General features: G+C 45.8%; 1 protein-coding gene and 1 long non-coding RNA gene across 2 annotated transcripts in view; both read left to right on the forward strand.

The window, feature by feature from the left end:
- The first annotated feature begins 1,850 nt into the window (after positions 1-1,850).
- On the forward strand, positions 1,851-5,587 carry LOC106495763 (uncharacterized). The gene is made up of 3 exons (XR_001294486.2): positions 1,851-2,032; positions 2,597-2,783; positions 5,301-5,587. It is a non-coding gene; the product is annotated as an uncharacterized lncRNA (long non-coding RNA).
- Positions 5,588-7,052: 1,465 nt separating this feature from the next.
- NIBAN1 (niban apoptosis regulator 1) overlaps positions 7,053-21,349 on the forward strand; it is a 59,200-nt gene continuing 44,903 nt past the window's right edge. Inside the window, exon 1 of the mRNA XM_067300542.1 lies at positions 7,053-7,131. Within this exon, the coding sequence (XP_067156643.1) occupies positions 7,077-7,131 (55 nt within the window). The 5' untranslated portion in view covers positions 7,053-7,076. The remainder of the gene's footprint in view (positions 7,132-21,349) is intronic.

Raw genomic sequence — 21,349 nt, forward strand, 5'->3', positions numbered from 1 at the left:
TGTAGCAGTAGTTAACATAGAGGAATATAAAATAAAGCAAAGCTAATGCTGGGGTGCAACCTGTGTTGTTGTATTGTTGTAGCCTGACATATATAAGTTTCATAAGATGTAACAGCTGTGGTAAACATAACACCTAATGAGAACCCAAGCTAGACAACATGCTAAAATAGCAGACTACTTGTTACCCGCAGCATTAGCAACCAGAAGAGCAACACGGTAAGTGTAAGGGAATCGGTGCAGAGGTAACGATATACCAGTTCCTTACATTTGCTCTCCTATAGCACAGGAAAGAACTCTGTGTCCAGATGTTACTACCCAAATAAGTTTGGCTACAGTTGATTGCTACGGTTCTTGATTCCTGCTTTACCATAAGATGCCTGTTGTAATTTCTATGCCAATTAGCATCCTAGTGGCAGATCCTGCAGCATTTGACGCCGTGCGTGCTGGAGCGGGAGAACTGAGCCCCTGGCGCTGGTGCCCACGGATGGGTAACGTTGGAGATGTTCTTCTGTTGTCTGGGCAGGTTCTTCTGTGGCAAGGCTGAAGGTAACTTGGAGATTACAATAGGATTACTAATAGGATTACAGGGATCAGCGGGTGCCTCCCCCGCCAACATGATTACAGGATGCCGTGCCTTTTGTTGCCACGGCTTATCACTGCACGACTTTCCCACGTCAAAAGCTAGGCTTGGATCGATATTTATGAGAAAGTATACACTCTGGGCATCATTAACTGAAAAACTTGTAAACATTTGGGGATCTATTTACTTTAGTTAACAAAGCTTGGAGTGCTAAGGTTTTCATAGCAGACAAGACAATCACTTCTGAGAGAGGAAAATAAAATCCAAGCTATCCGGATCTCCTTTGTGTATCAGCTATGCTTTTGAACTCTCATAACCTACTCAGTGTGCGACAGGGTTTGGGAAATCCCTCTTCAATCAGTACATATGCCTTCTTGGATAGGCTCCTGATGAGAAGTTTCTACGTGGAAAATGGAGACTTGGAACAGGAAGACTGCATTTAAACCCTGTGCTTAGTCTTAATGAATATATTCTGAATAAAAAGCAACCAAAACCATCTGTGCCAGGAAGAAGCAAATCCAGATGTGGTGGGGATTTTTCGTCTCCTTCCTTAATCATGTCTGCAGGATCATTCAGCTTCTGCAGCATGTGACTGCCGTACTTTTGAAGGATCGTTAATAATACATGAACGCCAACTCACTTGGGAGGAGAGCTGCAGCCGTATCTTTGTTAATCAAATGGAGGCAGAATTTCTGTACCCGTCACAGATGCAATATACAGTAATCCCACCCCACCTCCTCTAAGTATAGAGTCATGCTGCAATTTAATTTCATTAAGAAGAAAAATGACAGGTCTGTGTTACAGCTTTTGATGTCTTGCCTCACCAAACGCTGTTTATAGGCAGTGGGATGCCCTTGTGTGTGGCACATACAGTGGTACATCTTCCGTTCAGACAAGAAGTGGTTGGTTTTGCTCTTTAGCTGCTTTAAGACTAGCAAAGGAATATGCGGTTTGGTTGTGCTTCCTGCCAGGCAGGACAGCGAGCAAGGCAGATGCAAAATTGCAGTGCGTCTTGTGGTTCCCAAGCATATCAAACAGGGTCGAACCACATAATTAATAGCAACGAAAGAAAAGCTCCTCTGCTCTTTACAGTGAGGCAGTCGTGCTAGTCCCTCGGACTGTCTCCACCATACACGAGCCTTCCTCCTGTTACCCGAGCTGAAACCCCCTTCAACCTGCCTGCTGGAAATCACACCCTATAAACTCATTTCCACCGCTCGAGGTGGGTTTTCTTTTTGTCTTCCCAAGCAGGTCTGGCTGCCCTTTCGAGGCTGTGAAGAATCCACTGGATCTACCACTGACTGATTTTTATCCTGAATTTTCTGGTGAGATCAGCGGATTTAGCTGTTCCTTCTGGGTGGCTGTTCTGAAGCTGCGTGAGCACTGCACAGTGAAAAGTGCAGTCAACTGTGGCTTTATTTACTAGTTTCTACACACCATCTCTGTTTCAAGGTGAGGGAGCAAATACGTGCATCGTGTTTGGCAATGAGGAAGCTTGCATCAACAATTAATTTGCAAAGACCTGTATGTTAGCTGCGTTGACAAGAATGTCCTCGCTAATTAAAACATTGCTTTTAATGGCAAATGAGCAGGAATGTTCATTAAAACCTCTAGCAGACTAATTTAACAGATTTCATAATCTAGTGACTTAGAAGAGAAGGAAGTGGTGTTGGAATGTAGCAGATAGGATTTAATAGTGCATTTAGTAAACAAGAAATGCTCAATATGTATAATTTAATTTGCACAGATGCAAAAAAACATAATTACTTGGCATCTGGGCAGGCAAATGGACTAGGTAACAGCTGGAGGCTCCTCTCAACTCTTGGATGCTTTAATATATAGGGAAGACAATCGAGAATCGGGTCTTAAGGATCCTGAATTTCACATCCCTGCTCAGAGACCTCATTCCTTTCCCAGATACCCTCACTCCAGTGTCACGTCCTAGGAAATCCAGAGTTTCCTCCTTACTGGTTGCCATTTGTATATGGTTTGCTCTGTACTTTCCTGTTCTTCTAGATACAGCGTTGCCTCTACAGACTTCCAAAAAACAGACTCCGGCTTCAAAGAGTCAGAAGACTGGCATCAAACGAACAAGATGAAAACAGTGCTCTCATTACGTTTCTGCCGTGGCAGGAGACAGGGCTAACAGCACTCATGCAATAAGAACAGAGAGGGGAAAAAGGGCTTTGCCACAGGGCTGGAGGTAAGTTTTTTTAAAGTTAAGGTAAGGTGCAGTATCTTGTTCTGGTGAGATTAGTGATTTCGGAGGCTTTTTCTACCTGAGTGTTCATGGTGCGCAGACTGGTCATCCTTCTCCGTGAACAGCCCGTGCGAGAGAGAATCTGTTTATTTGTAATAAGTCAAGTTTAGAATCTGAAAATGTTTTAAGAAAACAACCCTGATACGACAGTTGGTAATATGTCGCATGTACTAACAGCTTCTTTATTTTGTTGTGAAAAGCATAAGCTGCTCAGAATATATTTACAGGTCTCTGTTTTCCCTCCAAGTGAACTGGGAGCCTACGTCACACTGAAGGGCTCATAAAGATAGGTCAGAAGACAATGCACATACCTTCTCCGGTGGGTGTATTGTTTCTCAGAGGGCTAGCCCTGTCCTTTACACAGAAGTGAGCAATGTGCAGTTCTCCTGATTTTTGAGAAGCAATTCTATTTATCGAAGCAGCATTCTTCTGTTTCGCTTACTTAGAGTAGCAACACCCTGCAGTGGGATGTTTGAGAAGACCGACTTTAGTGAACATGTCAGTATACATTAAGACTGTGGCTATTTTGCAAAGCCAACAAGCTTGTCTGAAAATGCAGTGCTACCAGCTGATTCTTTTATCGTGCATTGCAAGAGACTTGGCATTCGCCTTTAAACCCCAGCTGCTTAAATCCTACTATTCAAGAATTTCAGGTGTCGAAAAAAGAGAAAAGGCTCTAGCCCTCATTTACAGGAGAGCATTTTTGACCCCAGCTCACTCTTCAAAAACTAAGAAAAATAAGTTTTTACCCCAAGTTTTCTGACTTTGCACTAAAAGGCATATATTTTTGAGGAACAAGATGCATGCTTTTTGGATGCTGAGGTTGGAAATGCTAGAAGATTTTTAACAGTGCTAACCTCTAGATGAGCCTCACAGTGAGCTACGTATATTTACTAAATCTGATCAGAGAGCTACTGGACTCTTCCATGTCAACCTTAATGCATTTGTATGAGGAAGTTTCTCTGCTGGAAAGTTTAAAAAAATCCCTTGGATCAGATTAAAATGTGTGGACTAAGTGGGCATTTATAAACAATTTGCAACCAAGTAGGGTAAAATGATGAATGTTATCTACAGTTTGGTGCTTAATGAGCACTGGTATTTAATGAGTTTTCAAATGATCGCTGTTTGCATGCTGAATGAGAAGAAAGCATAATTGGGGAAGAAAATAAGGAGTGGAGAAGGAAGGCAGAAAAACCTACTCCCTGCATTAGACTGTGCACTCATCTGCCTGGTTACATTTCATCCTGCACCACCTTTTTACACCATCTTCTTTCACAGAACTACTGAAAGATAGAGATACCCTTACAGATTACATAATTTTGCCACCAAGATGCTTTACTTGCCTTCTGCTATTGAAATACAACTTTGCCTTGCTTTTCCTCCTTGATGAGCAGTCCACACTCCTCAGGTCTGGTGTCATCCACACCTTCTGAAGTAGCAAAAATAAGGGGTTAGATCTATTTGTTTTCCTTTGGATAATGACCGTACATACCATTTTTATTTCTCCCCTAGAATATAGTAGCACTTCATATACCGTCTCCAAGTCGTGCCTTTCCGTTAAGAATCCATTAAAATCCGCTCTTCTTGTGTCTGGGGGTTTTCAGAGCAATGCTTCCTCTACGTCTCTCAGAATTAGAGTAGTAGCTAAAGCACAACAAATTCTCACTGCTCTTAAGGCTATTTTATCAAAATATTATTTTTTGGATCTCCAGCCAGAATAGCTGTGATTCAGTTAGTTACTTAGTTAGGGGTAATGTTTTTCTGTGTTCCTTAGACGGAAGGGATTCAGAACGTATTTCACCCACCAGCCTGTCCAGAGAAAAGGGCTGCTTTTCTTGCTAGTGCTACTTTCTGCAGCCCAGTACTGGCTTGCAGACAATAATGATTAATGATTTCCTTTAGCAATAGATAATTATTATGTCTCCGTGATAGTTTTATTACATTTGTAGCTGTCTTTGTCAACAGCACCTTGCTGTTGTGCTTACAGAAGTCAGTGATCTTAAAATGGCTACTTTCCCTGGGAGAAATCTTATAAAGTAATTTTGGATAATTGCTTTTCTGCCCCAATGGATTTCATATGCATTTCAGTTAAATGCGTCTGCTAACATTGAACTGTGTTTATGAGGCAACCAAGAAGCTTGTGGGAGAGTACAAACAGGATGAACCCTTCATTTTCCTCTGAAGCGGAGGGTGCAGGCAAATGCTGTTTTGCACCATGTCAGAGCAACTGGTTCTTTGCATATCTTAAGTTACACTTAGACGGCGTTGGTACGTAGGGGAAGTAGCCAACAACGTGACAAAGATTTTATCAGGCCCTCCGATGACACATCTGCAGTTTGTGAGCCCCGTGGTCACGTTGAGGACTGTGTGTTTGACTATCAACCGCTTTATTACGCTGGTATGACCATTTGTGTTGAGAAGGGACCTCATAGTCGTGTCTATGTCCTTGTCACTTCACAGTTATGCTACTGTTCCCTCTACAGAGAGATAACAGTAAAGAAGTGCTGTCCTTTTCACTCCTGGATTCACCTTCTGGAAGACTGGAAGAGCTCCATCACGTTGCCCTTTAGGACATGGTACAAAAGAGGTGTTTAGAGAAGGAGCATTCTGAGGGAGACGTAAAGCTTTTTCCCCTCAAAGATCAAGATTTCTTAGGAGCACAAGTAGGAAAGTGTGTGTTTTGTCTGTGCTGCTGTTATTTTGATAGTGTTCAATTATCTTGTCATTGAGAACTGCAGTGCATTATATGCAGCTATGTTAAGTCAAATTAAAATCAAACATGGCCAATTTCTTATCCGAGAGAAGGATGGTTTTGCTATTAAACAGTATAGAAGTAGGATCATTTGGCTCTGTTCCTGACTTTTCTCACATTTCTCAGATGTCCTGCACCTAGGGAGGAATAACCCCACACACCAGTGCATGCTGGGGGCCAACCGGCTGGAAAGCTGCTTTGCAGAAAAGGACCTGGGGGTCCTGGTGGACAACAAGTTGGACACAAGCCAGCAATGTGCCCTTGTGGCCAAGAAGGCCAGTGGTATCCTGGGCTGCGTTAGGCTGCCAGCACATCGAGGGAGCTGATCCTTCCCCTCCATCAGCACTGGTGAGGCCACACCTGGAGTGCTGGGTCCAGTGCTGGGCTCCCCAGTACAAGGCAGGTATGGAGCTACTGGAGCATGTCCAGTGAGGGGCCACAAAGATGATTAAGGGACTAGAGCATATGAGGAAGGGCTGAGAGAGCTGGGACTGTTCAGCCTGGAGAAGAGCAGGCCCGGGGGCATTTATCAATGTGTACAAATATGTGATGGCAGGGTGGAAAGAAGACAGAGCCAGACTCTTCTCCATGGTGCCCAGTGACAGGACTGGAGGCAACGGCCACAAACGGAAACACAGGAAATCCCATCCAAACATAAGAAAAAACTTTTTTACTGTGAGGGTAGCTGAACGCTGGAACAGGTTGCCCAGAGAGGTTGTGGAGTCTCCATCCTTGGAGATATTCAAAAGCTGTCTGGACACGGTCCTGGCCCATGTGCTCCCGGTGTCCCTGCTTCAGCAGAGGGTTGGACTAGATGATCTCCAGAGGTCCCTTCCAACCTCAACCATTCTGTGACTCTGTGCAGTCTTTTAAAGACGGTTAGGATATTAACTTTGCTATTAAACCACAGAACGTCCCTATCTTAAAAGGAAAATGATGGTGTTTAGTTAGCTGGCATTGGTGAAATGCTTGGGGATCTTTGGATAAAAGGTGCTACTGAAGTATAAGATGTTATAATTAAAAAAACTGTTCAGTTCTCGTTTTGTTTTCACCCTCGCTGTAGTTAGACAGTGAGGTTTCCCACTCCATATGCACACTGACACGTGTTCTTGCGCACAAAGCGTCGGGGTTTGGCTTGTTTTCATCTTCTAAAAGACGAGGCGGAAGAGCAGTCCATTTTACGGCTCATGGATGTCCCATAGTTTGTGTCCCCGCTTTCCTGCAGACGGCTTGCACGTCACCTGCGGCTGTACTAAAGCCGCCCGCGAGGAACCTGACAGAAGCCGCGCGACACTGCGGGGAGGCGGCGGCGGCGGGCGCTGGGGGCGGCGACGGGGCGGGGGCGCCCGGGCAGCGCCGCCCCCGGCAGCGCCGCGCAGCTCCGCGCCGCGCAGCGCCTCTGCGTGCGGCCGCCGGGGCAGCGGCTGCGCTCCCCTCCGCTCCGCTCCCCTGCGCTGCGCTCCGCTCCCCTGCGCGGCGCCGGCATGGGCGGCTCTGCCTCCGGCCCGCTGGACGACAGCAAGTGCGCCTACATCCGAGGTAGGGCGGCGGCGGCGGCGGGGGGCGCGGGGCCCCCCCGGGGGGCGCCTGCCGGCGGCTCGCACTGCGTAAGGGCAGTACTTTGTCCCGTTAAAATTTAGGAGAGAAGAAACTTAAAAAAAAAACAAAAAAAACTGTAACTTCAGGCGTATTACTGCCAAACCGATAACGAGCGTAATTCTGCAGGGAGCGGTTTTGCTTACGCGAGGGCCGGTCGCGAAAAGATGCAGCACCCCTCGCTGTTGCACGCCTGGGTACGCGCCTTATCACCACGGCAGCAGGGAAAGGGATTTGCAAGGCAAAGTTCACCTCCCGCAGAAATCTGCAAGTGCAATCCAGTTTTGCATGCGGAGGGGCAGCCTCGCTGCGCTGCGCTGCGCGGGCTGACGCCGTGCGGCCTGCGAGAGCCCCGAGCGCGCCCGGGCTCTGCGTCGAGCTCTGCGTCCCCTCGGCTCGGGCCGTGGCGCGGCTCCTCGGGGGCCTTTGCAGTGGCTTCTGCCCCAAACCTGCAGTTCACCATTCACATCTGCTGCTCACCGGAGCACAGCCGCGCGTGCCTGAAAAGTCTGATGTGCAATTGAAAAGCAGGATATTTGGGGAGCGTCCTTCGCGCTAGATTCCCCGCGTTCATGAAAGAGGAAATAATGCAGATGTTTGCTCTGGCTGTTGCGCAGAAGTCGGGGCAGAGAGCCGGGAAATAATCCCCATTCAGCGTGTGCGAGACGGGACTGGTTATATGCGCCTCAGATTAGTCTGTGTAACTCAAGGTGGGGTGTCTTCTCCTCACTGAGAGCTGGAAAGCTCTTCAGCCACATTTGCTTATCAGTGCACATCTTTGCAAAAGCAAATAATAAAGAGAAATCGTCACAAAAAGGAAATTAAAACGTAGCTCTCTATCGCCTGACTCAAGCTTGCCGTTCTTGCTGTAGCTGAGGATTGCCCGCTCTCGGGTCTTGCTTTGACACGCTTCATGGCGCAGCTGCCCACGAGTTATTACTCGCAGCAGGGAAAGGGCTCGGGAAGAGCATCTTCAAATCCCAGCACTTCCTCAGAGTGCAGCCCGGCACGTGTGCCAAGCTGGCGACTCCGGCTGAGGTGAGGCTTTGCAAGATTCAAGCCTTGCTTGTCTGCCGCCGCCTTCGCTGTAGCTCGGTCTGGTGTATTCCAAGAAACGGAGGCTGCCTCAGTCACTTGCTCTGGAGACTGAAAAAACAGCGCACTTTTAGCCGGCTCTGTAAAGGTTAGGCTAGCTTTATTTTGCAGAAGGTTGGGGTTTTTTGTGTGTGTGTGTGGGGGGGACGGGGTTTCCACCCCAAAGATGATGTAGGGTAGTCCTTAGTGAAAAGGGAAGGGAGGTATCTGCTTTTTGTCAGTACAACTGTAAATCAGCGGTGAGGTATCAGGCTCAGGGAGGTTATCTCACACATCTTACTTGGCGAATGCAGCCAGCTGACGTTATCCAAACTCGCCGTGATTTCTTCAGTCTGAGATGCTCAGTCATGTTGGTCCGTACACTCGAGACAGGAAAGCCTGAGTCTTGCTTCAGGTGAGCGTTTGGACTAGATTATCTCTAGCCCTCCCCTCCCAGCACCGTTTCAGTGATTCTGTGAGTAAATTTGTATTTGCGATTCCTTGGCGCTGGATTTTGGTGCCTGCTGTGCAGCCGGTGGCTCGTGCCCCCTTCTCCGTGTCCGTGCGGCAGAAGCTTGCTGAGGTCGCACCCCGGCTTGCTTGGAGCTGCTCCGTGCCGTGCTAACCTCCACCGCCCCTGCAAGCTCGCCTAGGCGCTGTGTCCACGGAGCTGCCTTCAGGGCTGGGCCCCGCAAGCTTTAGCCAAAACCGTATGGGACAGAGCTAAATGTGACTTCTGGGACGTGCTGCGTGACTGCTGGGTGGTTGTTGTCCTGATGCTGATTTGCTGTTGTCACGGTGGTAATTTAATTTGTCTAAAGCAGTGTCCTGGCGCTGTAAAACCTTGTAGTTTACTTAGGTAATACTTAAGCTACAACATAATATAGCAGATGGAAAGGAGAGGTTGTGGGCTGAAGGGACAGATGCAGTTTTCAGCCATAAACCGATACGGTTTCTCCACTGGCATGTGTACAGATGTACAGCTCTTATAATTCCCGAAGACCTGTTTGCTCACATTGCACATTTGAGGGATGAGAGGAGAGCAAAACAGGTACAAAAGGTGTGTGTGTGTGTAAAAATACATGTTGCTGTGCCTACATAAATCCGAGAGAACAGTGCCACCGGCACCAGCACCTGCTGCGGGAGACGCCAGGGAGACACCGTGCTTCGGGCCCTTTCTGCCCCGCGGGTGAATAACCTCAAACCTGGTCAGACCAGTTGGAGGAATGAATTTCAGAGATGATTAAGAAAGCTTTTGCCTAGGAGCCTCACAATTATTGGGTGTAGGGACTGTGATTTCTGCAAAAACCTCCTTCAACCTCTGTGCTCTTGAGGAAGGATTGGTAGTGTTGGAATGGCCAAATCGCAAATCATCAAGACTTCTGCATATTTGTGTGTGAGGCAATATGTAGAGCCATACCTGAAATCAGGTAGGAAGTCAGCCGGTGTAATTGCCGAAACGAGAAGGTAGTAAGTAGCAAATAATGCCTGACAGGAGAATATGTAGTGTCAACGTGCAATTTTTCAAGTGGTCTTTGCTCATTTATTAGCACCATGTGAGGCTACCTTTGCAATTGCAAGGGCAGGGATCATTGCTGTGACATTTGAAAAGGGATGCAAGGTCACAGGTACTGCACAAGCTGACTACAGACATTTGTGCATGCCAATATTTTGCAAAATTTGATTTGCCAACTCAGAAAATCACTACGTAAGAGACTGCGTATAGCAGGAAGTTACGTTTTCCAAGCCATCAAAAAATCTTTTGTCTTTTTCAATTAGAAATTAATAACAATTGGCCATTAGCATGGGATGAAATTGTGAATAAAATGCAGAGACTTGATTTTCCTTACTCCTGGTTGCAAGAAATGAATGTCATGGTAAAGTAATGGAAAAATGCAAGTGAGCGAGGACACCTAGGAGGACAGGTTGGGTTTGGTGGGAGAAGAGTAGCCTTGGGGCTGAAGTGAAGAGCAGGAGGGGCTCCCATATCGGGTCAGCAAGGAGGGGCAAGGGAAGAAGGACAGCATACTAACTCATGGGGTCATTAGTGTTAAAATCTTAGTAGTTTCAAAGATATCTTCTGTTCTGTGTTGAATGAGCCTATTTTTCTAACCACACCAACAGTGAAATATTTTTTCCGTTTATTTAAGATCTTTAAGATGTTTTAAGTCTACAAAAATTATTCACGGTAAAATGTGTGATTTTAAAGTCCTCTGAAATTAAAGGAAAGTGTTGTATTACTTCCTCTAGGTTTTGGATTGAGCCCTTAAAAAGGAATGAAAGAACTATAGAGGAAAAAATCCTTCTTTGTAGGGTTTTGATGGGACTACATGTGAAATATTAAGGAAGGAAATGGCTGGGTTTTAAAAAAGGACAGTAATAATTAGGAGGCTGAGAGTTGGTCATGTGAAAAAAGTTTATTAAAAGAATTTATGCTTCCAGTGTGATGAGGCATGGACTAAACTTGTGACGGGAGGTGTTCATTACATGATTTTCTCTAATGATATTTAATGGGCATTACACCCAACAGGGAGCGGTATTGGGGTGGTGCGGTGGAATTACAGGACTCAGGGTGCAATCGTGAAATTGGGGAAAAAGATTAAAGTGCCAGGAAAAAAAAAAGCTTAGTAGTATGTCCTGGGAGACTCTGCCAAAGAAAACAGGTAGAAACCTTTTGCCTTGGGTCTCTAATATTAAAGAAGAAAGGATCTAGGGAGCAGATCTCAGAGCTGGGGTAAGATGGCCTTCAAGGGCTTCATACTTCTCCGTTTCCATAATATCATCATCAGTAGTGGGCCAGATTCTGCTCTGTCATGTGTGGTCGTTTGGGAACTTTTTTCTTTCCCCAATTTGGAGAGATTTCAAGCACTTAACGCCTGTAATTTCAATAGTCGCATCTTCAAAGGAGTCCAGCATGCATAAAGCTGTGCTTTCCTGAAGGTTGGTTTTTATTAAAGGCGCTCAGCTTGCTTCCCCGCATGCAATCCGCGTTGCTGTCGAAGGAAAGCTGTCTAGAGGACAAGGCTTCTCGGTCTCTTGCTTTTCGTTTTCGTCTTTGTTTCAAAGCAGTTTCCCTTCCTTCCTTTCGCTCTTGCCCTGGTTTATCTGCTCGCCGGGGCAGATGTGGTGCCCGGGGAAGGCGGTGATGGTGCTGCGATCACTGCGCGCAGCGCGGCGCGCAGGCAGAAACCATGTGGATTTCTTCATTAAGGGTTTTTCTTTTATCTAGCAGATCTTCCCACAGCTCTTCTTTTCCTTCACCAGTGAAAACTATTCCAGATTTCTTTCTAGCAATTTGTTTTGCCCCTGGATTTTAGTATGCAGCTCATTAAGAAGTAGCTTTTTGCCCGAAGATGAGATCAGTCGGTTGGGATGTGTTCCTGCAAGGTGCAGCGTACTTAGAAAAAATCAACAGACTCCTCCTGTTTTGTCGAGTTTTAGAGACTAAATAGGAGCCTGCTTTGCCCTTTACTTAAAAGACAAGATAAGGAAATCGGTTGCGAGCTTCACAGGAAAGCACGTGAGCAAGTAGCGTCCCCCTTCTGCTCAGAGGTCAGGAGAGAAGCCCTGCCACCTCCGAGAGAGAGCAGAGTGCTTGTTGGTACAGCCTGGGGGTTGAATTCTGCCCGGAAGGGTGGCCCGCTTGCACGCTTACTCGTGAGCAGGGATGCTAGCGAGTGGGAGAAGAACCTGGAGTTAATCGCGGAAAAACTGGCCTTTTTTTGGAAAGGCACTCAGACTGTCTATTTGATTTTCTGCTTTAAACTGTCGTGGAGCCCTTCTGGTTTTAATTTGGGCTGCGACTGCAAGTATAACAGAATTTTGCAAAAAACCTGGCAGTGTCTACTGCCTTTTCTCTCCGTCTGTTACGAGTTACACGCGTTGCTGTGTTTTGAAAGTCCTCGCTCTTTCGTTTTCGGCAGGTAAGCTTAGCTGTAGCAGCGCGTAGTGCAGAAGTGTGGTACCTCCCTGGACTTAGCAGCATCTACTTCTTCACGCTTACGTGATGTTTTTCATCTTCAGATTCTGCGATTTGTTTAAAAAGCTAAGTGTATTTTTTTCTGTGATTAGCAGAATCTAAGAAAGAGGTTAAGTAGTGTTTTAGCTCAAAAACATATATTGAATCCAGAATTTGTGATCCCAAGTTAGCACTTAGTAAGTGGTAACTGGTCCATTCTGAACAGGCATCAATAGCTATTTGGGCAAAATGGAAAAATAAAGTGAAATGGATGGAAAATTAAAATTTCAATATGTTTATGAGTTTCTATTCTTCATTATATGGGTCTCCTTGCTAAGTTTCTAAGTTCTTGAAGATCCTAAGACAGGAGGTTCTGACAAACGATCCTTTTGGCTTTATTTGCTTTCTGAGAAGTTTTTGTCCTCAGAGGGCTTGTCGCCGAGTTTCATCTCATGGTTTTAATAAAAGGTGCTTGGCTGTTTTGGAAAGGAAAACCAGCTTCTCTTTGATTCTCACGTTCTTTAATTCTGGGCACTTCCTCTTAGCTTTGCACTGAATGCAACCAAAAGGAGCCCGCCTGGCAGGGATGTGACTGACAGGTAAAGCTATTTGCCGTCCACGTTATATGGAATTCGCTGTGTTTGGGAACTTCAGCTTTGGGAGGTTAAGGCAGGCGATTTTCCGTTGCTCATGTTGTCCCATTTGTTAACTGTTCTCAAAAGTACTGCCAGCAATTTTTGAAGTTTACAATCACGTTGTCTTGCAACAGGCATTGTACAAACAGGAGAATTTCCCTAATCAAAGCTGGAGGTAAATTTTTGTCCGTTATCACGTCACATTCATTTTCTGTAAACGCGTTGAGTTTTTCATAAAGCTATATATAATGTTGAATCAAGCACTGAGTATGAATGAAAAGAGCTTCTTCTCAACAGAGAGAGTGAGAAATGTACTCACATTTGGCCAGAAAACCGCATAATCGTGAGGCACACTGTAAGGGGGGAGCCCACAGCTCTTTGGTATTTGACATTTTCAAAAATCTTGACGATTTGAGGCTCTTTAATTAGAGCAGCTTGGCCACAAATGACCAGTAAGGCGGTCTTTGCATTTGATAGAAATGTTATCGATATGAAGGCAGGAAAAAGAAAGTTCTGAGATTTTCTCACAGATGATTAAAGCAGCTTTGTTGCTGATGCCTTTGGGCAGTGGCGGCTGAAAAGCTGGTGCCTAGATCAGGAAGGATGATATTCATAAGCAATGCAGTCATGGCTGCTTTCAAAGTACAACAGCGTTTCTTTTTACAGCTTTTTCCTTGGGATACAATAAACATTCTGTTCTCTTAGCACTTAAAAACAATGCAAAGTGGATTCAAGTTCTTGAGCGCACATGCATGCATTTTAGTTGCTTTTGCAGTTAAAGGACAGTGATGAAACATGAGGCCGACTCTTACATAAAAGCAAGATGAAGGCTTATTGAAATTGCTTGAGCTTCTGAGAAGAAAGGGTTCAACGCCAGACTAGTCAAGCGGCTTTCAAGTAGTTTTCTGCTGAATAAGTTAAGGTCAGATGTAAACATGGGAGGTGGCCCGTGACCATCAGAGCTTGACCCTCGTCATTGGTAGATCTTTGCTGCAGACTTTGGTGGGTGCATGGTCAAGCCCTGGGATCTCCGCAGGCTCAACCAACATTGCAGACAGCCGCCGACAAGCCCGGTGGTTCACCATCTAAGCAGGCGACATACACAACGCTAAAACAGGTCCAGAGAAATGAAAAAAATGGGACCATGGAATGCCAGAACAAGTGAAAAATAGTGTATACCAGTTCTCAGAGCAGTGTCAGACCTTCTAAACCGTTTCAGCTCATCCAGGCTAGACAGAGTTAACATCTGGAACATGTGGCAGAGACCAGCTATACCTTTAAGCACTAGTGGTCCCTAAATGCTTTCACAGTCAACCTTAGCAAGAAATAGCCAGAACTCCTTTATATTATAAAAACATCTGGGATTTCCCATGAAGATTTGCGTTCCCCAGATCAAGGTAGCAGCAGGTTTTGTGGAGCTCCAAAGCCTCCTTTGTCCACGCAGGCCGTTTCTAAAGATGCCTTGCCCGGGATCTCAGATGGCTCCTTCGCCTGAGTAATACCTTCCTGGAACGGCTACTGGTTTTCAGCTCGGTGCGCTCGAGATCCCAGCACAAAAATTTGGCCTCGTAGGCGGTATTTGCGAACTCGCTGCCTGCCAAAGAGCTTTCCGTTAGTTTTTTCAGTGATGCACGGGCATAATTTCTTCGAATGTGCAAAAGGGAGCACCACCAGCCTGGCGCGTACAGCCAGCTCTCCTATGCCCTTTAAGTAGTGCTCTTTTAGAAACCCTATCTTATGATGGATTTTTTTATAGCTTGACGCGATCTTTTGCTTCCTTTGTAGGAAACCGCAGTTGAATTAGTGCTGTGATTCTGCAGGGTTTTTTAACGGGGTTGATGACGAAGACCTGATTTGCGAAGCGGCGGAGGGGGAATGAAGCATCTTAAGTGACCGTTGCCTCGAGTCTGCCCGGCTTTCGCTGCAGCTTGCTGTTCCCTATCTTAGTGGTCGCACGAGAGCAAGGGAGCAGGCTTTTATCATTCCTGGGTAAGGAGTTAATGGCAGGGTCTGAGGGAAAAAAAAAAAAAAGGCTTTTTCACTTTTAGGAGTATTGTATGAAGTAATTTAGGCTGCCAGACGCTTTCCCCTGTTTTCAATTGCAAACGAGGCTTTGCCAGTCGCCAGCCGTTCGGGCTGCAGTTCCCGTGCTGAACGGCCGCCGCGGAATGCGTTTGTGAGAAAACTTCGGCTGGAAGGGATGAGCGGTAGTTTGGAAAATGAGACCGAAGGAAATATGCTTCTGCTCTCATCAGAGGTTCTGCTGAGCAGCCCAGGCTTCTCCGGGAAGGGGAGGGAAACCCGCAGCTCACTGCGTCTCCTCACCCTTTCGGAGGCGGCTTTGCAAAGCCAAGGCCACTTTCTCCCGGGGCTGGTTGCCGCGTCAGCTAAAACGGTCCGCGGCTCCTAACCTCCCCGACAGCGCTCCGGGGGTAGCAGGGTGCAAAGGCAGCTTTGGGGGGATTTCTTTCCATTGGCTTCATTGAGGAGGAGGCCCCGGCTTTGTTTCCTCCTGAGATTTCCTGGTTTTCCGAGCCCGCCATGGCTGCAAAGGGCTTTACAAGCATTCCTCAGCTGATCTTCTCGCCGAGATGCTGTGATAGGGGCTGGGGAACGGTGGCTGTAATTTCGGGTGGTCCGCTTGGCAAGCCCAGTGTCTGATTTTGCCGAGAACTGGCCGTTTCCAAGCTCTCCCTCGATTTTGAGCTGAGCTCCTGCTGAGTTCAGCCGTGGCTGCGAGCGCTCGGCGCTCCTGTAAATCAGAAAAGCGTTCAGACCTCCGCAGCGAATGAGGCAGGTGCCGTACGGGGTGGATTATAAGACGGTATTTTCAGATGCAATTATAAAGAAAAACGGCTTTAACCACTGCTGCTCTTAGCCCAGGAAATAGCAGCAAAAATACTGAGAGTAGGAAGGTCCGAGGTTAGGGAAGGTTTGGGAGTGCTCATGGCAGGAGGTATCCAGATGGGAGGGTTGTGTTGATGTGTCTGCAAGGATCAACCAAAAATCGGCCAGGTTAGCAACCGATTTAAGTTGACTGTGATTTTTATGGTGCTTTGGGAGGGGAAAAGATGTTGGATTGCAGTCAGAATTTTACGGTGTGACGAGCATTGTTTTTGCTCGCAAACCTGATTTATTCCCCAAGCACCTTTCATCCTTTGCACCGAGGGAGGTAGTATTATAGTAGAAAAGCGAAATATTTAATGATGCCTTTAAAATTGTTTCCAAACGCAAGTAGCAAAGGGGACCGACTGAATTAAAGATCCAGAGGCGCCAGGAGTTCTGGCAGTTCCCAACTGGAAGTTCTTGATTTTCATGTGCTTTTAAAATGGCCTCGTATTTGTTTCCTTCTTTCCTTTGTGCTTGCCAAGCTTGCTCATTTGCAGTGGGCTTTCCGGGCACGGGCAGCGAGCAGAGATCAGCTGGCCTTTCCTTTAGCCTGCTTCCAGCTGCAGCAAGGGCCGAGAAACTCTGCAGGACCTTGGAGCACTGAAAGCCAGAGACTGGAGAACTTCTGCTGTGTGGTTGGAATGGGAGGTTTGAGGGAGGAGACTAAACTAGCCAAAAATATGAGGTGAGAAATCTGCAAGCGTAACGGCGTGGCCTGTCCGGTCTCTTACACGTGGGATACGTTCAGCAGGGCAGCAAGGCTCAACGTGTGTGACCATGCTGTTGCTGCACTTTGCTGTTGGAGAAGGAACGACTATGCCAGTTGCCTACAAAGTGATGTTTAAAGGATTATTCCAAAACCAAGCGTTGCATGAAATAAAATTTGGAAGTAGCAAGTATCAGCAGGCGCAGTGAAGGCACGTCCACCTCCCGTGCAGTTTGGAATTGGCAGATAAGTTGTGTCTGGAGGAAGGGATGACGCATTATTAAAGAAAAAAAGCTGCGTGCTCTTGAAAAAGCCCATATGCAAAAGTAATACAGCTGCTGGATTGCTCACAGGGGGTTGTGTTTTATACAACCCACAAAGGAAGCCGGTCTCTGGCATTTCGTGGAGTGGAGCTTCAAGGCTTTGCTCTGCATTAAAATGTACAAAAAGGAGTGGTGGGTAGGCACAGGAGGTGTCTTCACCTTGTGCAACTATAACCAGCGTGGAAGCTTTGCTTGGCCAGAGCCAGTAGTTCGTCGAGTGTCCTTTGGTTCAAAAATGATAAACAGTCAAAAATCCAGTGAAGCAAACCTGTATGTTCTGCCCAGGAGGATTTAATCCGGAGTCATTAAATGGATTAATTCAAGTGTGCATTCTGTAATGAAGACCATGTGTCCACCTCAATATTAAACATAATAAATCAGTGTCAAAAATCTAGAATTTCCTGTCCAAAGCAAGAGGCAAAGCTAGGTTAGCCCCCTTGTCCATTTACCCAGCTCGTGGTATAAATCAAACAGCCCAGGAGCCTGTACGTTACGATTTAGAGAGAGCTGCTAAAAAGCCACAGAACAGGCACAGCTTCCCATTTCCAAGAGCTTAGTTTAAATTTGAGCTGTATGTGAGAGGTATTTGTATTCCACAGCCTTGATTCAGCCATCGTAACGTATTTAATAGCAGAAACTGATTTCCCGTCGGTTCAAAACCATTTTGAATTACAGAAGCAAATGATGTGTTAAGTAGAAAATGCTGTTAATGAGCACTGCCGCTAGCCTGTTGATCAAACACAGAATGGAGGAACGTATAAAAAGGATGTTGGTGTCCATGTTGACTGATGTGTGATTTGAGCGCCTCTCCCTTGGGATGCCAAAATCAAAGGCATCTATAAAACTTTAATCCTCTTTAGGTGCATAATGCTTTCTGGAAATGGCGGTCAGTAAGTATCTCATGTCAAAATCCCCATAATTGCAACCACTAGAAAAATGTTGGAATATAATAAATTTCTTTAGCTTAAGGGGTATTTATTTTAAGAAATTAGGTACTGTTTTGATACCATAGTCAGGGCTAAAATTAATGTTAAACTCAGAGATGCCTACAAATAGAGCAGGGAAGGAAATACAAAGCCGTTTCGGCCATGTGGGTTCCTATTGCCAAGTGCATAAATACCACGCTGAGCAGTTCACCAGTCTTTGGTGGTTGCATTTACCACATTACATATTTTTGACCGGTGTTTTGGCTTGTTTCCCTCATACCTGTTGAGATAACTATTTTAGTTACGCGGCATTGCTTTTCCTATGGTCTGGCCTGCTTGGTTGCATGAGAAGTAGTTTCTGTGCCCTCGGAAGGGTGACCATGGGATATTGCATTAGCGTAGTAGTTCCTTGGAAAATACAGTTGTCTTCATTATTGCGTTTCCTCGGAAGCTGTAGGAGAAATGCATATTTGTCATTGCACGTAGTTTGTTGTTCCCTATCACTGCTTTCATTGAATTTCAAGTGCTCTCTAGCTGAAAGCGCGAGGGGTGCCCAGCAGCAAGCTAATTGCAGGTGATGTCCCCCCAAACCCATGGTAAGCCAAATCCATGGTGGGGGAAGAACAGACCAGAGGTCTGCAAGCAGAAGCAGCTTCTTTAGGGGACTTCATCTGTAGAGACTGGGCTTTAAGGGCTTGATCTCCCTATGGTAATCCCTTGGCAGCCACGGCCACGCTGTGCAAGTGCAAGTGTGTCTTCCTCCTCCACGCGTGCTAAAAGAGTGAAAAATGATCAAGTGAAGTCGCGAAATGGGAAGCAGCGCTAAGATTTGTTGGGGTGAGAAGTTTGGGCCCAAGTGAATGAACAGGGAAGGCACTAATCTGAATTTATCACTGACTTCCCTTACGTATGGAAGAACACAAAGTCGCTTAGCACATCTCGTACCGGAACGGGGATGTCTAAAATGGATACCACGCTGAGATACGAGGCAGTTGCTAACATCAACAAACATACAAAAACAAACGTGTCGGTAAGAATGTGAAGCCCCACGTGGCAGTTCTGAGCAAGAGCTTGTGGTTTGCTCGTTATTCGTCTTGCCGCACGGTTCTTCCTTAGCGTGCCTTAAATATTTAGGCAGCAGGAAGCGTGGTCAGCTGCAAGCTTGCCGCGCTCTCCGCACCGCTCGGCGTCGGCGGGTGGTAGCTTCGTGCCCGTGAGCCAAGGTCCAGGCTGCCTGCGAGGGCGCGCTGCCAGGCGGGTCTCGCCGGGCACTGGCGCTGAGCTCCGTCCAGCCTCCCCGACAGCTGCGGCGTCTGGAAGGAGCCCGTGGCTTTCCGAGAGGCTCAACCAAAAGGAAATTTAATGCTGGAGTTGAAGGTGCCGTGCGAAAGGCTGGCTCGGGTGGCGGCGATTGCTGCGTGCCGCAGAGCGGGCTGCCGCAGTGCCGAGAGCGGAGCGCGCGCAGTCTTGGGAGGACGTAGACTCCGCGGCTGAGATGGGGCCCGTCTCTCTGTTCCTTGCCGAAACGCCTTTTGGATGATAGCAGGGGAGGCATCTGTAAAAAGTGATACGTCCCCTTTCCTCCCAGAATAAGGCTATGAGTTTTCCAGCTGTTGGCTAAGACAGGTTTTCCTGTTGAAATAGCTTTTGTCTGGTGTAAGTCTGAAACAAAATGGTTATGGTAGCTGAAAATATGTCTTTGTCAGTCCTGTCCCGTTAGGTTGGGTTTTTTTGTTTTGTAAACCCAAGTGTTTCTGTTCATTGTTGCTTCTCACAGTGTCAGAAAAAGTGCTATCTGGTTTCTAAAACCCTATGAATCTTCCAGTAAAGCGCATGCTGATTCAATGCTCTACTGCTCATACTCTGGATCTTCTTTACCATGTTGTGTGGCTAATTTTCTTGCATCTTTATGGTTGATTCTCACGATTAGAGAAGATGTTCTTGCTCTCCTTCAGAAGTCCTGTCGTCTTGAATAATGCAAAAACAAGCCCATAATGTTGATTCATGTGGTTCCTGGTTGCAACTGCAATAATATGGACTGTCCCATATATTTGTCAGCTGACGCCATTCTATATTCATAAAACCTGACTTGAGATCTTTTTCTAGATCTGTAGAGTTTAAAGATTAGCTTATTCGGCATCTCTCTGAAGTGTAATTATTCTGGACAGAATAATATGTTAACCAAATAATGTGTAATTTATATACAGTAGACAAGCAAAGAAGAGTTTATGCTTTAAAAAAATGAATTTTCCAGAGTAGTTTTGAAAAGAAGATATTTATAATACATTTAAAAGACTTTTTACTTTTATGTAAATGGCTTTCATTGGCAGTTTCTACTTTTGTATCTTACGTGTTTCTGTATATACTATAACCGTCTGTTTTCTTTCAAGGTACAGCATTTTACAAATTAGAGGAACCCTAAGAAACTAATGGGATGGAAAAGACACGGTTGGCTATCTGTTCAGTGAAGCCTGGGCTGGATTATCTCTTCTAACTTGCTTCCTGTTGCTCTGTCCTAGTCATTCTTATATGAGACAAGATCAGATGCTTTTATGTCTTCTCACAGAAGGCTCTTTCGAAATACCCTAAACAGGTATTTTTAGCAATCCAAATGAAATTTATAATATTGAGAACTTCATTTGGCATTTAAACTTCAGGCTCGGTTTCAGAGCTGCTGGAGAATCGCCACTCCTTGAGGCTGGGGGTTTCCAGCAGCTCTGAAAACATATGAGAAGTTGCCTCATCCTGGAGGCATGAAAAGTCACTTTTTGAAAAATCTTTGAATCTTCAGCCATGTATACTATCCTTTTAGTGACAGAGACACTTCTAAAAGAGAAATAGTTACAATACACGGATCCAAACTTGTTACTGATTGGAAAGAAGTTTTAAGAAGAGGACAGTCATCTTTGCTTGTCAAGCTCCGTGGAGAGCAGAGACCGTAAGAGGTGCTTTTTGAACACTGCGTCTTCTAGTGGCCATGCGTTTGCATTGGAAATTATAAAGAATCCATGAATCACATTTGCATTTTTTGCAAAAAGGTTTCCAGAATTCCTGGCCTGTTCTTATTTATTCTTTATTTTCACTGGTCTGCTTTTTCAGTTAACCAAGAACCTGCTTGTTTTTATGAAGAAGCTGGTGGGTTTATGCAAAACCGACGGTTGAAACTGTTGGTGAAATAATTGCTCAGCAATGCTTAAAAGTGTAAATAACAAAGAAGTAATGCCCTGGTGTACCAAGAAGTTGTGCTACTGTATGAGTAATAGGAAGAGAATATTGCACTATACGTTAGAGACTGGAAGAAGACCTTAGGAGTAATGTTAAGGGGTAGAAAAGTCTCCCAAAGGGCAAAGTGGAACAGAGCACTCTTGGGGGTGTTTTGAAGTTACGCTGGATACTGTTAGGTGGGGGAATGTTTTGTTGGAATTCATTTCTCATCATGGGATGCAGTACTATCGGACCAGTGAGTCTCATCAACCCAAATTAAGATAGAAAATGAAGTTATGCATTAAGCCACTATTGAAAGAATGCAAACTTGGCTTGAAATTTGGTTGTATTTAGTAAATGCAGGCAGCCTCTGGAGGAATTCAAGTTTGGATGCGATTCAAATAGAGTGTTACTCTGTGGATATTGTACATTTACATGGATTTATG

Source organism: Apteryx mantelli, chromosome 8, assembly GCF_036417845.1.
Source record: "Apteryx mantelli isolate bAptMan1 chromosome 8, bAptMan1.hap1, whole genome shotgun sequence".
Classification (NCBI taxonomy): Eukaryota; Metazoa; Chordata; class Aves; order Apterygiformes; family Apterygidae; genus Apteryx; species Apteryx mantelli.